Below are 12,064 nucleotides of genomic sequence, written 5' to 3' on the forward strand. Positions count from 1 at the left end.
GGAAACGGGGCAGGGAGCTCTGCAGGAGCCTAAGCGCGGCCTTGAAGATGGCAGGACTCGGAGGGAGCTTCTGCGTGTGCAGAGGCGTGGAGGGGGGGGACAGCGAGATCAGAGGACTGGCGGGGCGCGGGAGTAGGCCCTTCCCTGGATCTTGGGCGGAGGTGGACGCGCTAGGGAGGGGAGGGGGACAGTGAAGCGACGCGGCAACTTCTCCCAGGAGAACCCGGCTCTGATTAGAGCGCCAGGTGCGCATCGGAAGCCGGAAGCCGGACACCAATCCACACAGATACCCCCACCATGAGGGAGAACGGGGGAAGCTACGGCCCGGGATATAGGTGCCACCAGGTGGGGAGGGGTCCTTCGGAGCCGCCTTCCGCGGGCTCCCGGGCGCGGGGTGAGGAAAGCGCGGGCGCTGGTGGCTTGTCCCGCGCCCAGCCCCTCGCGCCCGCCTCCCACCGCCCCCCGGGCGCTCCTGGCACAGGCCCAGCGTCCTGGCAGCGGCTGGCAGTCGGAGGCAGGCCGGGGCGAGGCCGCGCTCGCATCCCCTCCGCGACGCGGCTGGGGCGACGGCCACACACTGGGAGGCGAGTTTCGCTTCTTGGCGGGGGCGGGGCTCGGGCGGGCGGACGGAAAGCGCACTGCGGCCTCGGCGCGTCAGCTGGGCGCGTCAGCTGGGTCTCGGCGGGCCGGGGCGGGGTTTCGGAGGGGCGGGGGCGGGGCGCTCGACGACCACCTCGCTGCCTCTCCCTCTACCCAGAGGGACAGAAGTCCCGGCCGCGCCCTCTGAGGCTTCTCCTCCATCAAAACTTACCTGTCTGCTGTCCCAGCCCTTGCAGCCCATCTGATAAGGGCTTTCCTGCTTATCTGTTAATGGCTTCACGGGACACTCCTCCCATCCCCTCCCGCCCAATAGCACCTTCTTGGGATGCCTCAGTCCTAAGGAGTAGGTTCAGAGGAATGGAGGGGAGGCTTGTGAGGGGGCGCTTGGGGACATTTTGGGACTCTCTAAACATCCTGCCGCTGGCTGCCTTCTTTGCCTACGGACTTGGTGGAGGGCTGCCCTCAGCTACAGCTAGGAAATGAAATGATGGGAGGGGCGAGGCGCCATCCCTTAGAGGCTGCAGGGGAGGGGTACAGAACGTTCCCAGGGAAGTCGATTTTGCTCATCCAGAACCCACACTTGGAGGAGGGAGGGGGTGGAATGTTGGATCCAGGAGGAGGTTCTGAAAGTCCCATCTTCCTGACCTTGTTTTCCCGATACCTTGTGGGACCCCCCTGCCATTTTTTTTAACCGTCCACGTGGCTTGCTTCTCTGTTCTTACCATTCCTGACCCCTCTTGGCTGCAGGTCTGGGATGTTTTCCTTCCCAACCTTGCTTGAAATTCTCCTCCTGGAGGCCATGCTCCCCTCCTGACCAGTCCCTCCCCTTTTCTAAGTGGCTTCAGCTTGCGCTCCCAAAGCAGTGCCCTGCTGTGTAAACCACTGGGCACTGGGGAGGGGCTGAGCTGGAGACAGGGTTTCAGAAGCTGTGCCAGAGTGGGCGGGGACAGAAGGACATCCACGTGATGACCAGGCAGATTTGTGCCAGGGGGATTAGGAAAAGCACGCCAGGCATCCACTTTTGCATGTCTTTTTCCTGCACTTGTGACCCAGGGGAGGGATGGAGAGGGTCTGGGGTGAGGATGGGTTTTCCTCAGACAGGGAGTCTCTGGGGAGGTGGCCTACACAGGGCCTTGTGCACTGGTCAAGATGGCGGCTGTGGGGACTACGCCAGCCTCTCCTCAGTTGCACCAACTTCCATGATGCCCTATGGCTGTCCAGCACCCCCAGCAGTGCCGGGTGCCAGGCCCTGGCCGAGGCTTCATCCCCTTCCCTACCAAAACTTACCATCCTGTGTCTCCTCCCCTCAGGGCTTTGCCAAGAGACAACCAGCTAATCTGATTCACTAATCTCTTATAGGAAATTCTATGAATTATTCGAGGCTTTGCACAGCTTCTGCCTCTTCTTTCACACCTTGTCTGATTGGCCAAGCTCTGACCTCACCCTTCCCTGGACGAAATCCACAGATTGGCACCAATGCATATTCCTTATATCATGAACTCTTCTGAGTATGTGACTTGTCTTCCTGATGAGATTTTAAACTCTCTTAGGGACCTTATCTTTTGCTTCTTGTGGACTTCCCACAGCAGCTAGTAAAATGATTAATTCACGCAATATGTATGTCGTGTGTGCCCGCTCTGCGCCAGGCAGGTGGTCCAGATGCTGAGGATACAGGAGGAAGCAGAACAGACACATCCCTGTCCTCATGAATCTTCCATCTCAGGTTGGGGAGGATAGGAACCAAAATAAATAAAATATATAGCAGGCTGGGTGGTGATACGGAGAACAGGGAGGAAGATGAGAAGTGTGGGAGAGAACAGTTTACAGTTTTTAAAAGGATAGGGAGGGAGAGTGTCCATGGGAATGGGTCATTTGAGGCGAGATCTGAAGGAGGTGAGAGAGGGAGTCAGGAGGGTGTCTGGGGCAGAGAGTTCCAGGCAGAGGGAGAAGCCAGGGTCAAATCTCCTGGAATGTTTGAGGAGCCTGGAGGAGGACTGTGGGCTGGAGCAGAGTGGGCCAGGGGCTTGGGGAGGAGATGAGGTCTGAGAGGTAAGGTGGTAGGTCATGTGGGGTCTTTCAGGCCATAGTGAGTTCTTGGGTGGGTGGTTCTCTGAGATGGGTGGTTCTGGAGGGTTCTGAGCAAAGAACTACCCTGATTTAACTGGCCTTTTAAAGGGATCCCTTTGCTGCTAAGTGGGGAACAGGCTGTAGGGAGATGAGGGGGGGGCCAGGAGACTAATGGGGAGGCAGTTACATCTAGGTGAGAGCTGGTGGGGACTTAGGGTGGTGGTGGCGGCACGATGAAAAGAGGTCAGATTCCATACGTATATATATTTTTTAATTTTTTAACTTACTTAATTAAATTAATTGATTAATTAATTTTTTATTTTTGGCTGCCTCAGGTCCTAGCTGCGGCACGTGGGCTCCTCGTTGTGGCGTGTGGGCTCCTATCTAGTTGTGGCACGCAGGCTCCAGGGCTCGTGGGCTCTGTAGTTTGTCGCACACAGGCTCTCTAGTTGAGGCGCGTGAGCTCAGTAGTTGCGGTGTGCAGGCTTAGTTGTCCCGCGGCATGTGGGATCTCAGTTCCCTGACCAGGGATCGAGTCCATGTCCCCTGCATTGTAAGGTGGACTCTTTACCACTGGACCACCAGGAAAGTCCCATCATATGTATATATTTTTAAAAATTTTATTGAAGTATAGTTGATTTACAATGTTGTGTTAATTTCTGCTGTACAATAAAGTGACTCAGTTATCTATGTATATTCTTTTTCCTATTTTTTCCATTATGGTTTATTACAGGATATTGAATATAGTTCCCTGTGCTATACAGTAGGACCTTGTTGTTTATCCATCCTATATATACTAGTTTGCATCTGCAAATCCCAAACTCCCAGTCCATCCCTCCTCCATCCCCTCCACCGGCAACCATGTCTGTTATCTATATCTGTGAGTCTGTTTTTGTTTCGTAGATAGGTTCATTTGTGCCATATTTTAAAGTCAGATTCCATACATATTTTGAAGATAAAGCCCACAGGGTTTCCTCACAGATTAGGTTTGAAGGACGAGTGGAAGAGAGGACCAAGGATTGACCCAAGATTTTGGACCCAAGCAATTGGGAGGATGGATCAGCTGAGATGGGGAGGACTTCAAGGAGAGCAGGAGCTCAGCTTGTAACGTGCTGAGTTTTCGATGCCTGCGGACATCCAAGTGGAGACGTGGAGTGGGCAGTTAGATCTACGAATCTGGAGTTGGGGGAAGAGGGATGGCAGAGGTGGAGGTGGGAGTCATCAGTGAATGTATAAGTGGTGCTTTGAACCCATGCTTGTGGCTGAGATGACCAAGGGTCAGTGCTGATGGAGAAGGGGAGAGGGCTAAGGACTGAGCTAGAGGCTGGGGATGGGGAAGGGGACCAAGTGAGTCCTCGCAGCAAGCTGCCCTCTCCCCTCCCCTCCCTGTCACGGAGAGGTCCCCCACAGCAACCCCTGCACCCCCATGCTTCTGGGACCACCTCTGTAGAGATGAGAGCTCCAGGGACCTTGAGATCAACCGGAGGTTTAGCACAGCTGGGGCAAGGAGGTTGTGAGGCTAGCTAGGGAGTGGGTGGAGGTCAGATCACAAAAGGCCTTGTTGGCCAATCCAAGGAGGGGAGGCGCAGAAGGAGGCTTTGGAATTAGCTCTGTGGCTTCAGACAAATTATTTAATGTTCAAACCCAGTTTCCTCCTCTGTAAAATGGTGCTCATGACTAGCCCCTTGGGGGAAGTTGGTGAGAATTCAGAGGAAGTGGTTGTGAAGTGCTGAGATAGAGTTGGCCTCTGAAATGGTAGGTCATCATCATCACTTTGTCCTGGAGGCTGGGGTGGCACTGAAGAATGTTAAATGCAGGAATGGGGGGATGGATGGATGAGTGGGTGTCCTCCAGAGACTCAAGATTAACCTCAGCCATGGCTGGAAGGGAGGAATTTCAAGCCCAAGGGTGACCAAAGCAGAGAGTATGAAATGGGCCTGACTGAGGTCGGGAAGGTGCAAGGTTCACTGTCCTGTCTTTGAGACCCGGAGGCCTGTCCCCGTAGTTCGGTGTCTCATAAGCTTCTCTCATCTGTTCGTCTGTCTCTAGGCTCTCTCTGTTTCTGTTTCTTATCCTGTTTATCTTTCTGACTCTGTCTTTTCTGTCTCTCTCTTCCTCTCTGTGTCTCTGTCTCTCCGTCCCCTTCTCTCTTCCTCCATCACCTGCTGCCTTTTCAGGTCTGGGCAGCGTCTCAGGGCTATGACAGGAGTTATATCCGCAGTGTGTGACAGCCCAGGCTGGCAGCAGGTCCCCATGGGACAGCTCCAGCTGGGGGGTCGGGGTTGGGCTGGGTGTGTCTATGAGCCTTCTGTGGGGTCTCCCCTATCTCCACCCAGGACACCTTGCATTTTAACAGTGGTGCCAGGAAAGGGGATGACCTGATGGCAGGGGGTTGTCAGTGATGGAGAAGTTTCTTTGTTTTTTTTTTTAATTGAAGTATAAAGTATACTTTATACTTCAATTAAAAAGTATAAATTGAAGTATAGTTGATTTACAATTTTATGTTAATTTGTGCTGTACAGCAAAATGATTCAGTTATACATATATATACATTCTTTTTTCATATTCTTTTCCATTATGGTTTATCACAGGATACTGAATATAGTTCTCTGTGCTCTACAGTACGACCTTGTTGTTTATCCATTCTACATATAAAAGCTTATATCTTCGAATCCCAACCTCCCACTCCATCCCTTGAGAGGTTTCTTTGGGGGCCTCCCTGGTGCCCTGGAAACCCCTGCCCTGAGGGAGGGACACCTGGGGAGGTGGGTGTCTTCTTTCTGCTGACCCAGCTGCCTTGTCGCCCAGGTTGGTGGATGACCGCTGTGTCGTGGAGCCCGCGGCTGGGGACCTGGACAACCCTCCTAAGAAGTTCCGAGGTGAGACCTCTGCTCCCCCCACTAACTCCCCTCCCCCTCCTGGCTGCTGAGTCATGGACCTTGGACAGAACCCATTCAACCCAGGGGCCCAGTGGGCGGTTAGGCAAGGTGCCGCCCACAGCCCCCTCACACTGCTGCCTGTGGAACCCCCATCGGCTTGAATGATGCCATCTCGGCAGGATGGCCTCTGCCTTCATTTTCCGGGGGCCACACCCCACTTCTCAGGGGCACACCCACTTCTGGCTGGGGGCCCGTTCTCCCCTGACCGCCCCACCACCCACAAGGCTTTCCTTGTCTGTGTGACTGGGCGTTTTCTGAGGGAACAGGGGAAGAAAAGAGAGTCTCCTCAGGTGTTAGGAGGCCCAGGGTGAGAGCCCTTCTCTGTGCTGCATGGTGAGGGGGTTGGACCCCATGGTCCCCGGGCAAGTGCCTTCCCTCTCTGTGTCCTCCGAGGTCAGTGGGCGCCTCAGCCCCGCCCCACAGGCCCGGGGGCCCTCGTGAGGATGAAGTGATATCCTGCTGTCGCTGCGCCCTGCAGGAGAAGGTGTCATTGTGGTGCTTACTTGTGAGGCTGAGACAGACGGGCAGACGGAGCCTGGGCGTGGTGGGCAGGTTGGGAGCAGGCAGGAACACGCCAGGCCGTGCCACCTTGGCTGCCCACGTGGCTGCCCCTCTGGGGAGAGATCAGCTGGGATTGTCCTCGAGAGGGATGCGGTTGAGGGAGGGGAGTGGGATTTACCACAGTCCTGTGGCATCCTCGGCGCTCTCTGTCTGCTGGGGGCCTTGCCTATCTGTCGGAGTGTGGAGGAGATAGGAGGCTCCTCCCAGGCTGCAGGGGGGCCCCACATCTACTGTTCTGCTTCCACCGTGTGCCTCTGAGTGGGGTCTTAGGTCAGGACGTGCCTGGCTCTGTGGGGCCCGCCTCTGGCACTGGACCTTCCTCACCACCGCACACCCCTCTGTCCTGCCCCATCTGGCCGCACTGCCTCTCACCTCATCCCCTACCCCTGGCCCTCCCTCGTTCCCTCTCGCCACACCAGGCCCGCTGCTTTTCCTCACATTTATTAGCCGTGCTCTGGGTAGAGATGGGGGTTTCGGGGGGTCGTGTGGGCTGCCCGCTTGGAGGTACAGCCCCAGCACTTTCCCGGAGCCAGGAATAGGAGAGCTTTGATTTCTGCTCTAGCTGAGGGTTTTGGGTGAATTCTTGGGAAGAACATAGAACGGAAGAGAGTGGTTGAGGTCCCGAGGCTGGGCTGTGCCAGGGCAGGGAGGGGACCGGGGCTGAAAGGAGGTGGGTGGTGTGTCTCGGTGTGTGCAGTCAGCTGTGTGGCGTGATTGGCGGTGACAGGGAGGTGGGTGTGGCAGAGGAATATTTGCCCTCGAGTTCCGGTAGACAGAGTTTGGGGCCAATTTTTGACAACAAAACAGCTACTTAGCAGAACAAGTGCTCCTTTGACTTCTTGTCTGCCTCCCACTCCCTCCTTTTTCTTCCCCTTTATTTTCCCAAATCCCGTGAGCAGGGCCCACCCCAGCGTCGGGGGCTGCTCCGTGGTCCCCGAGGCTGTGCTGGGCCCCCCCAGCTCCGGGAGATGCCAGAGGGGCTCAGCCCCCAGCCTCCTCCCCACCCACCCTGCTCCTGGCCTGGCCTGGGTGTCTTGCTGAGGCGGGCAGAGGCCCTTCTGGACCCCCCGTGGCCCAGCGTGGACCTGAGAAGAGCCCACCTTCTGGGACAGAACCAGGTCTCTGTGCAGCCCCTTGGCTGGCGAGTAAGTTGGAGCGTGAGAACCTGGGACAAGAGACACAGACTCCAACCTCTTCAGCTTTGAGGTTGAAGCCCAGAGAAGAAAGGTTGAGCTTGGCCTCCAACCCTGGAGTCCCGGTTCTCATTGTTCCATGTTTCTCCTGCAAACAGCCCCTCCCTGGAGGGAGGTCCCAGCAAGGGCATGGGGACCATGGCAGGCATTTTAGAACTTGGTCGGAGCTCATCAGAGATGGCCAAGGTGTTCTGAGGCCACCCTGGGGTGGACCCGGCCTTGGCTGGGAACTGTGGTGTCTCCCTCTCTCCCTGCACGGCTCGCGCCTCCTTCACCTGCTGACCCCGGAGGCCCCCAGGTTGGGTCGGCCAAGCCCGTGAAGCCCCCGCCCTACCTCCGTCAGCCTCTGGTTAGCTCCCTGTTTGTGGTTTCAGCTCCTGCACCTTTCAAGGCCATCCCAAGCCCCGACATGTTCAGGGAATTTTTTCCAGAGTTTGCAGGGCCCTGGGAGACCCAGGCTGCCAGTGCCCCAATGTGTAGGGCACCCCACGCCAGCCCAGCCTCCCCGACCTCCGCTTTGTTGTAGGGGTCTTGGGTTATGGCTGCTCAGAATCCTGCTCTCCTGGCCAGGCCAGGTCTGGGCAGGTCCCCTCCCACAGCACGGGCGTGGGAGACCCATTGCAGAAGGACGCACCTCCCCATCGACCTGGGAAGCTCAGTGCTCACACCCCCGGCTAAGGCGACCCCACGAAATGTGTAGCAGTCACTTACCCACATAGTGGGCGGCAGGTGCCGGGGAGGGGGCTGATGAGGGGACCTCCCTGTGCTTGCACCCTGGGTGCCCTCCGCCCCCAGCCTCATGCCTCTGCTCTACCTGCCCATCTTCCAAGTCTGGTTTATTGTTACTTTTATTAAGATCCGCTTCAACTACTAAAACGAAAAAGTAAAGAGAAAGATAACACACACCAATGCACCCACTACTGAGCTCTCTCAAATCCTTTTTCCTGTGTTTATTTCAGGTCTTTTTCATTTTTAAAGAGATAGCATCTTATGCATGTAGCCAAAGCCCCCTGTGCCTTCCCCTGACCTCTTTCTCTTCCCCCTCCCCAGAGGCAGACACTCTCAGAAATTGGTATGCCTCATTCAGGGGCCTGTTTTTATGCTTTTTCTTTAATACGTAGAGATATTTCTATGATGAATTATATAGGGTATTCTTTTCCATTTTTCCAACCCTGTATGTTGAAGGTAGCCTTCTGTACAAATCTTTCTGCACTTTTTTCATCGGTGGCTTCTCTTGTTGCGGAGCACAAGCTCTGGGCGCGTGGGCTTCCGCAGTTGTGGCACATGGTCTCAGCATTTTGTGGCTCACAGGCTCTAGAGCATAGGCTCAGTAGTTGTGGCGCGTGGGCTTAGTTTCTCCGCGGCATGTGGGATCTTCCCAGGCCAGGGCTCGAACCCGTGTCCCCTGCACCGGCAGGCAGATTCTTAACCACTGCGCCACCAGGGAAGTCCTCTGCACTGTCTCTGAGACTCATCTGTATTGACCCGCATGGCTCTAGTTCATCTGTTTAATTGCTATGTAATATTCCACTGAGTGAGTAAACTGCAGTCCTTTTATTGGTTCCCCCGTTGATGGACGTTTATCTCATTTGCAGCTTTTGGTAATTGCCAACAATGCTGCAGTGAGCCCCCTGTACACGTATGTCTCCCTGGGCTCGCGGGCAAGAGTTTCTTGGGTGTGTTCCAAGGGAGGGTGACCTGGGTGAGAGGCATCTCTCCTGTCTTGCTAGGAATGGCCCTGCCGCCTTCCATGGGGGCTGTGAGTGTTTACCCCCACCCCTTGCCCCCGTTCACCCCTGCCAGACTGTGGGTGCATGGGGTGGGGGTGCCCTTGCTGCACCCCTATCCTGGCTACACTTGGTTTTGTCCCACTTAATTGTCTTCCAGCCTGCTGGGTGTGAAATGCCATCTCACTGTGGTTTTAATTTGCATTCCTCTGACTACTTGTGAGACATCTTTTCATATGTTTATGAGCCGCTTAAAATCTTGTTCTTCATCTTTTCTTTTTCCTCTTTATAAAAGTAATACAGGGCTTCCCTGGTGGCGCAGTGGTTGGGAGTCCGCCTGCCAATGCAGGGGACACGGGTTCGTACCCCGGTCCGGGAAGATCCCACATGCTGCGGAGCGGCTGGGCCCGTGAGCCATGGCCGCTGAGCCTGCGCGTCCAGAGCCTGTGCTCTGCAACGGGAGAGGCCACAACAGTGAGAGGCCCGCATACCGAGAAAAAAAAAAAAAAGTAATACAAATACAGGCTCTAGGATCCAGGAGATGGGAGCATCCCATCCCACCGTCACTCACCTCCTGTTCCCATCTCCAGGGACAACCCTCCTAGAGAATCCGACTAGGTAGTTTATTCATCCGGTTACACCTCAAAACGTTGTGCAAACATCCATCGAGAATCTGCTCCCACGGCCCTCTCCCATCTCCACTGTTGTCCCTCCAGGTAACCACTTTCTTTAGTTTCTTACGCATCCTCCCGTGGTCCTTAATGCAACTGCAAACATATGTTCAGACTTCCCCGATTTTCTTACCCTGGGGTAGCATTCTATATGCACTGTTCTATTCTTTGCTGTTTTTACTTTATGAGTCTTACTGTGGATAGATCCTACTGGAGATCTTTCTATATTAGTATATAGAGGTCTTGAGCTCTCTTTCTCTCTCTTTTTTTCACTTAAAAACTCATATTTGTCCACATCCTGGACAACTGTGAAAACAGTGTTCCTATGGTTTACATAGTTTTAAGCATTTCAAAAATATTTTTTTTCAGCTGTGGTGAATAGCCACGTGAAGTTTACCATCGTAACCACTTTTAAGTGTACAGGTCGGTGACATTAAGCACAGTCTCATCAGCCATCACCACCGTCCATCCACAGAACTGCTTTTCCTCTTGTAAAACTGAAGCTCTATATCCATTAAATAATAACTCCCCATTCCCAACCCATCCCTCACCCAACCACCGTCCGACTTTCCATCTGTATGAATCCGACTAGTCTTAAGTACGTCACATGAGCAGAATCGTACCTTATTTGTCGTTTTGTGGCTTATGTCACTTAGCATAACGGCTTCAAGGTTTACCCGGATTGCAGCCTGTGTCAGGGTTTCTGACCACCCCGCCCTCTCACAGCTCCATAGCTGTCCTTCATATGGGTCCATCGTAATTTATTTAACCAGTCCCCTCTGATGGGCACGTGGGCTGTTTCTAATCTTTATCATTCCCGACAGTGCAGTGAAGACCCTTGTCCCTTGTCATTTTGTACAAATGCAGCTGTGCTCTTGGAATGAAGGACCCGTGGGGAGATTGCTGTGTCCAAGGGAGGGGGCATCCGTGGCTCTGATCTTTTGTCTTGCGCCTTGTCCAACAGTGTAATAAGAGAAAGCAAACCCATTCACCCTTCTCATCGTTTCTTCTGCTTGCTACCCCAGGTTTTGCTTATTCCGGGAGAGTTTCTCTCTCGGCCCATCCCTCCACTTTCTCCCCTCCCCCTGCCCCCAGCAGCATGCTGTCGCTGTTGTAGATTCTCCACGGTCACCTTTATTAACCCAAGTATCATAGTCACACCTGAATTTCTCATCCTGTCAAGTCCTGCAGTGCTCTGCCTCACGTCTGCCTTCCACCAACCACGCGCCCTTTTAGTTTTACATCAAGACTGAATAAGCTTTGCATTCTCTTCTGTAACCGCAATGGGGTCTTCAGTGTTCTGTAAGTTGAGTCTAAATGTTAAAGGTTAGAAACAGATGTTTACATGATTTATACAGGGTTTATGTGTAATTGTGGCTGGATAACTTTATTGCCTGTGATCTGTTCTTGTCTCGAATCCCCTGCTAGTGCTTTGCAGCCTTGGTTGGGCAGCAGAACCATTTGGGATCGGGGGTGGGGGTGGGGTGTGCCTTTCACGATGCATATCTGCAGGCCTTGACCCCTACCAAGATCTATGGGGGAGCTGAGAGTTTGTATTTTTTAAATCTTCCCCCGCCCCAGATGATTCTGTGCAGTGGTAGTGAGTTTTTGGAGTATTGCATACCTTAGTTTCAGGGAATGTCAGCTGACTTTGCTAAAGGAATATCCTCTTGTCTGCAGCCTCACCAGCCCTGTGCCCCCGCACCCACAGGTGCATTCCCCCCAGCACACACAGTCCTTACGGTAGGACACCCCCCTGGACCCAGACTTTTCTCTTGGCCTTTGCTGCTGCTGGTCCTGCGTGGGCCCGGTCTCCTGGCTACCCTTTCACCCTCTGTCCTCTCTGCCCTTCTGCCCCACAGTTTGGTGAGAAGGAAGGTTCTGGCCCCCCTTGGGTTTTGGACAGGGCCGCCTTTGGGCAAAGAGCACAGCAGAATAAAAGCATGGAGATGTGCATTGCTCATAGGGGTGGGCCACAAACATTTTAGAGGGCTCAGATCATTTATTCATTCAACAAGCTTTTTTTTTTCGACTTGTGTTTCTTTTCTTTTTTTTAAACCATTTTTAAAAATTGAAGTATAGTTAATTTACAGTGTTGTGTTAGTTCCAGGTATACAGCACAATGATTCATTCAGTTATACATAATGTGTGTGCGTGCCTGCGTGTGTGTGTATATATATTCTTTTTCAGATTCTCTTACATTATAGGTTATTACAAGATATTGAATATAGTTCCCTGTGCTATACAGTAGGTCCTTGTTATTTATCTACTTTATTTTTTATTTTTTTCTCAGGAAAGAAGTTTTA

General features: G+C 53.5%; 1 protein-coding gene across 3 annotated transcripts in view; it reads left to right on the forward strand.

The window, feature by feature from the left end:
* ITPR3 (inositol 1,4,5-trisphosphate receptor type 3) overlaps positions 1–12,064 on the forward strand; it is a 70,153-nt gene that overhangs the window by 9,423 nt on the left and 48,666 nt on the right. For all 3 annotated transcript variants that reach the window (XR_009542920.1, XM_060162603.1, XM_060162604.1), the window contains exon 2: positions 5,476–5,546. Coding sequence is in view for 2 of the 3 variants with exons in the window: in XM_060162603.1 (XP_060018586.1) it covers positions 5,476–5,546 (71 nt within the window). In the remaining variant the exon portion in view is untranslated. The remainder of the gene's footprint in view (positions 1–5,475; positions 5,547–12,064) is intronic.

The sequence above is a fragment of the Lagenorhynchus albirostris genome, chromosome 10 (assembly GCF_949774975.1).
Source record: "Lagenorhynchus albirostris chromosome 10, mLagAlb1.1, whole genome shotgun sequence".
NCBI classification, from domain to species: Eukaryota; Metazoa; Chordata; class Mammalia; order Artiodactyla; family Delphinidae; genus Lagenorhynchus; species Lagenorhynchus albirostris.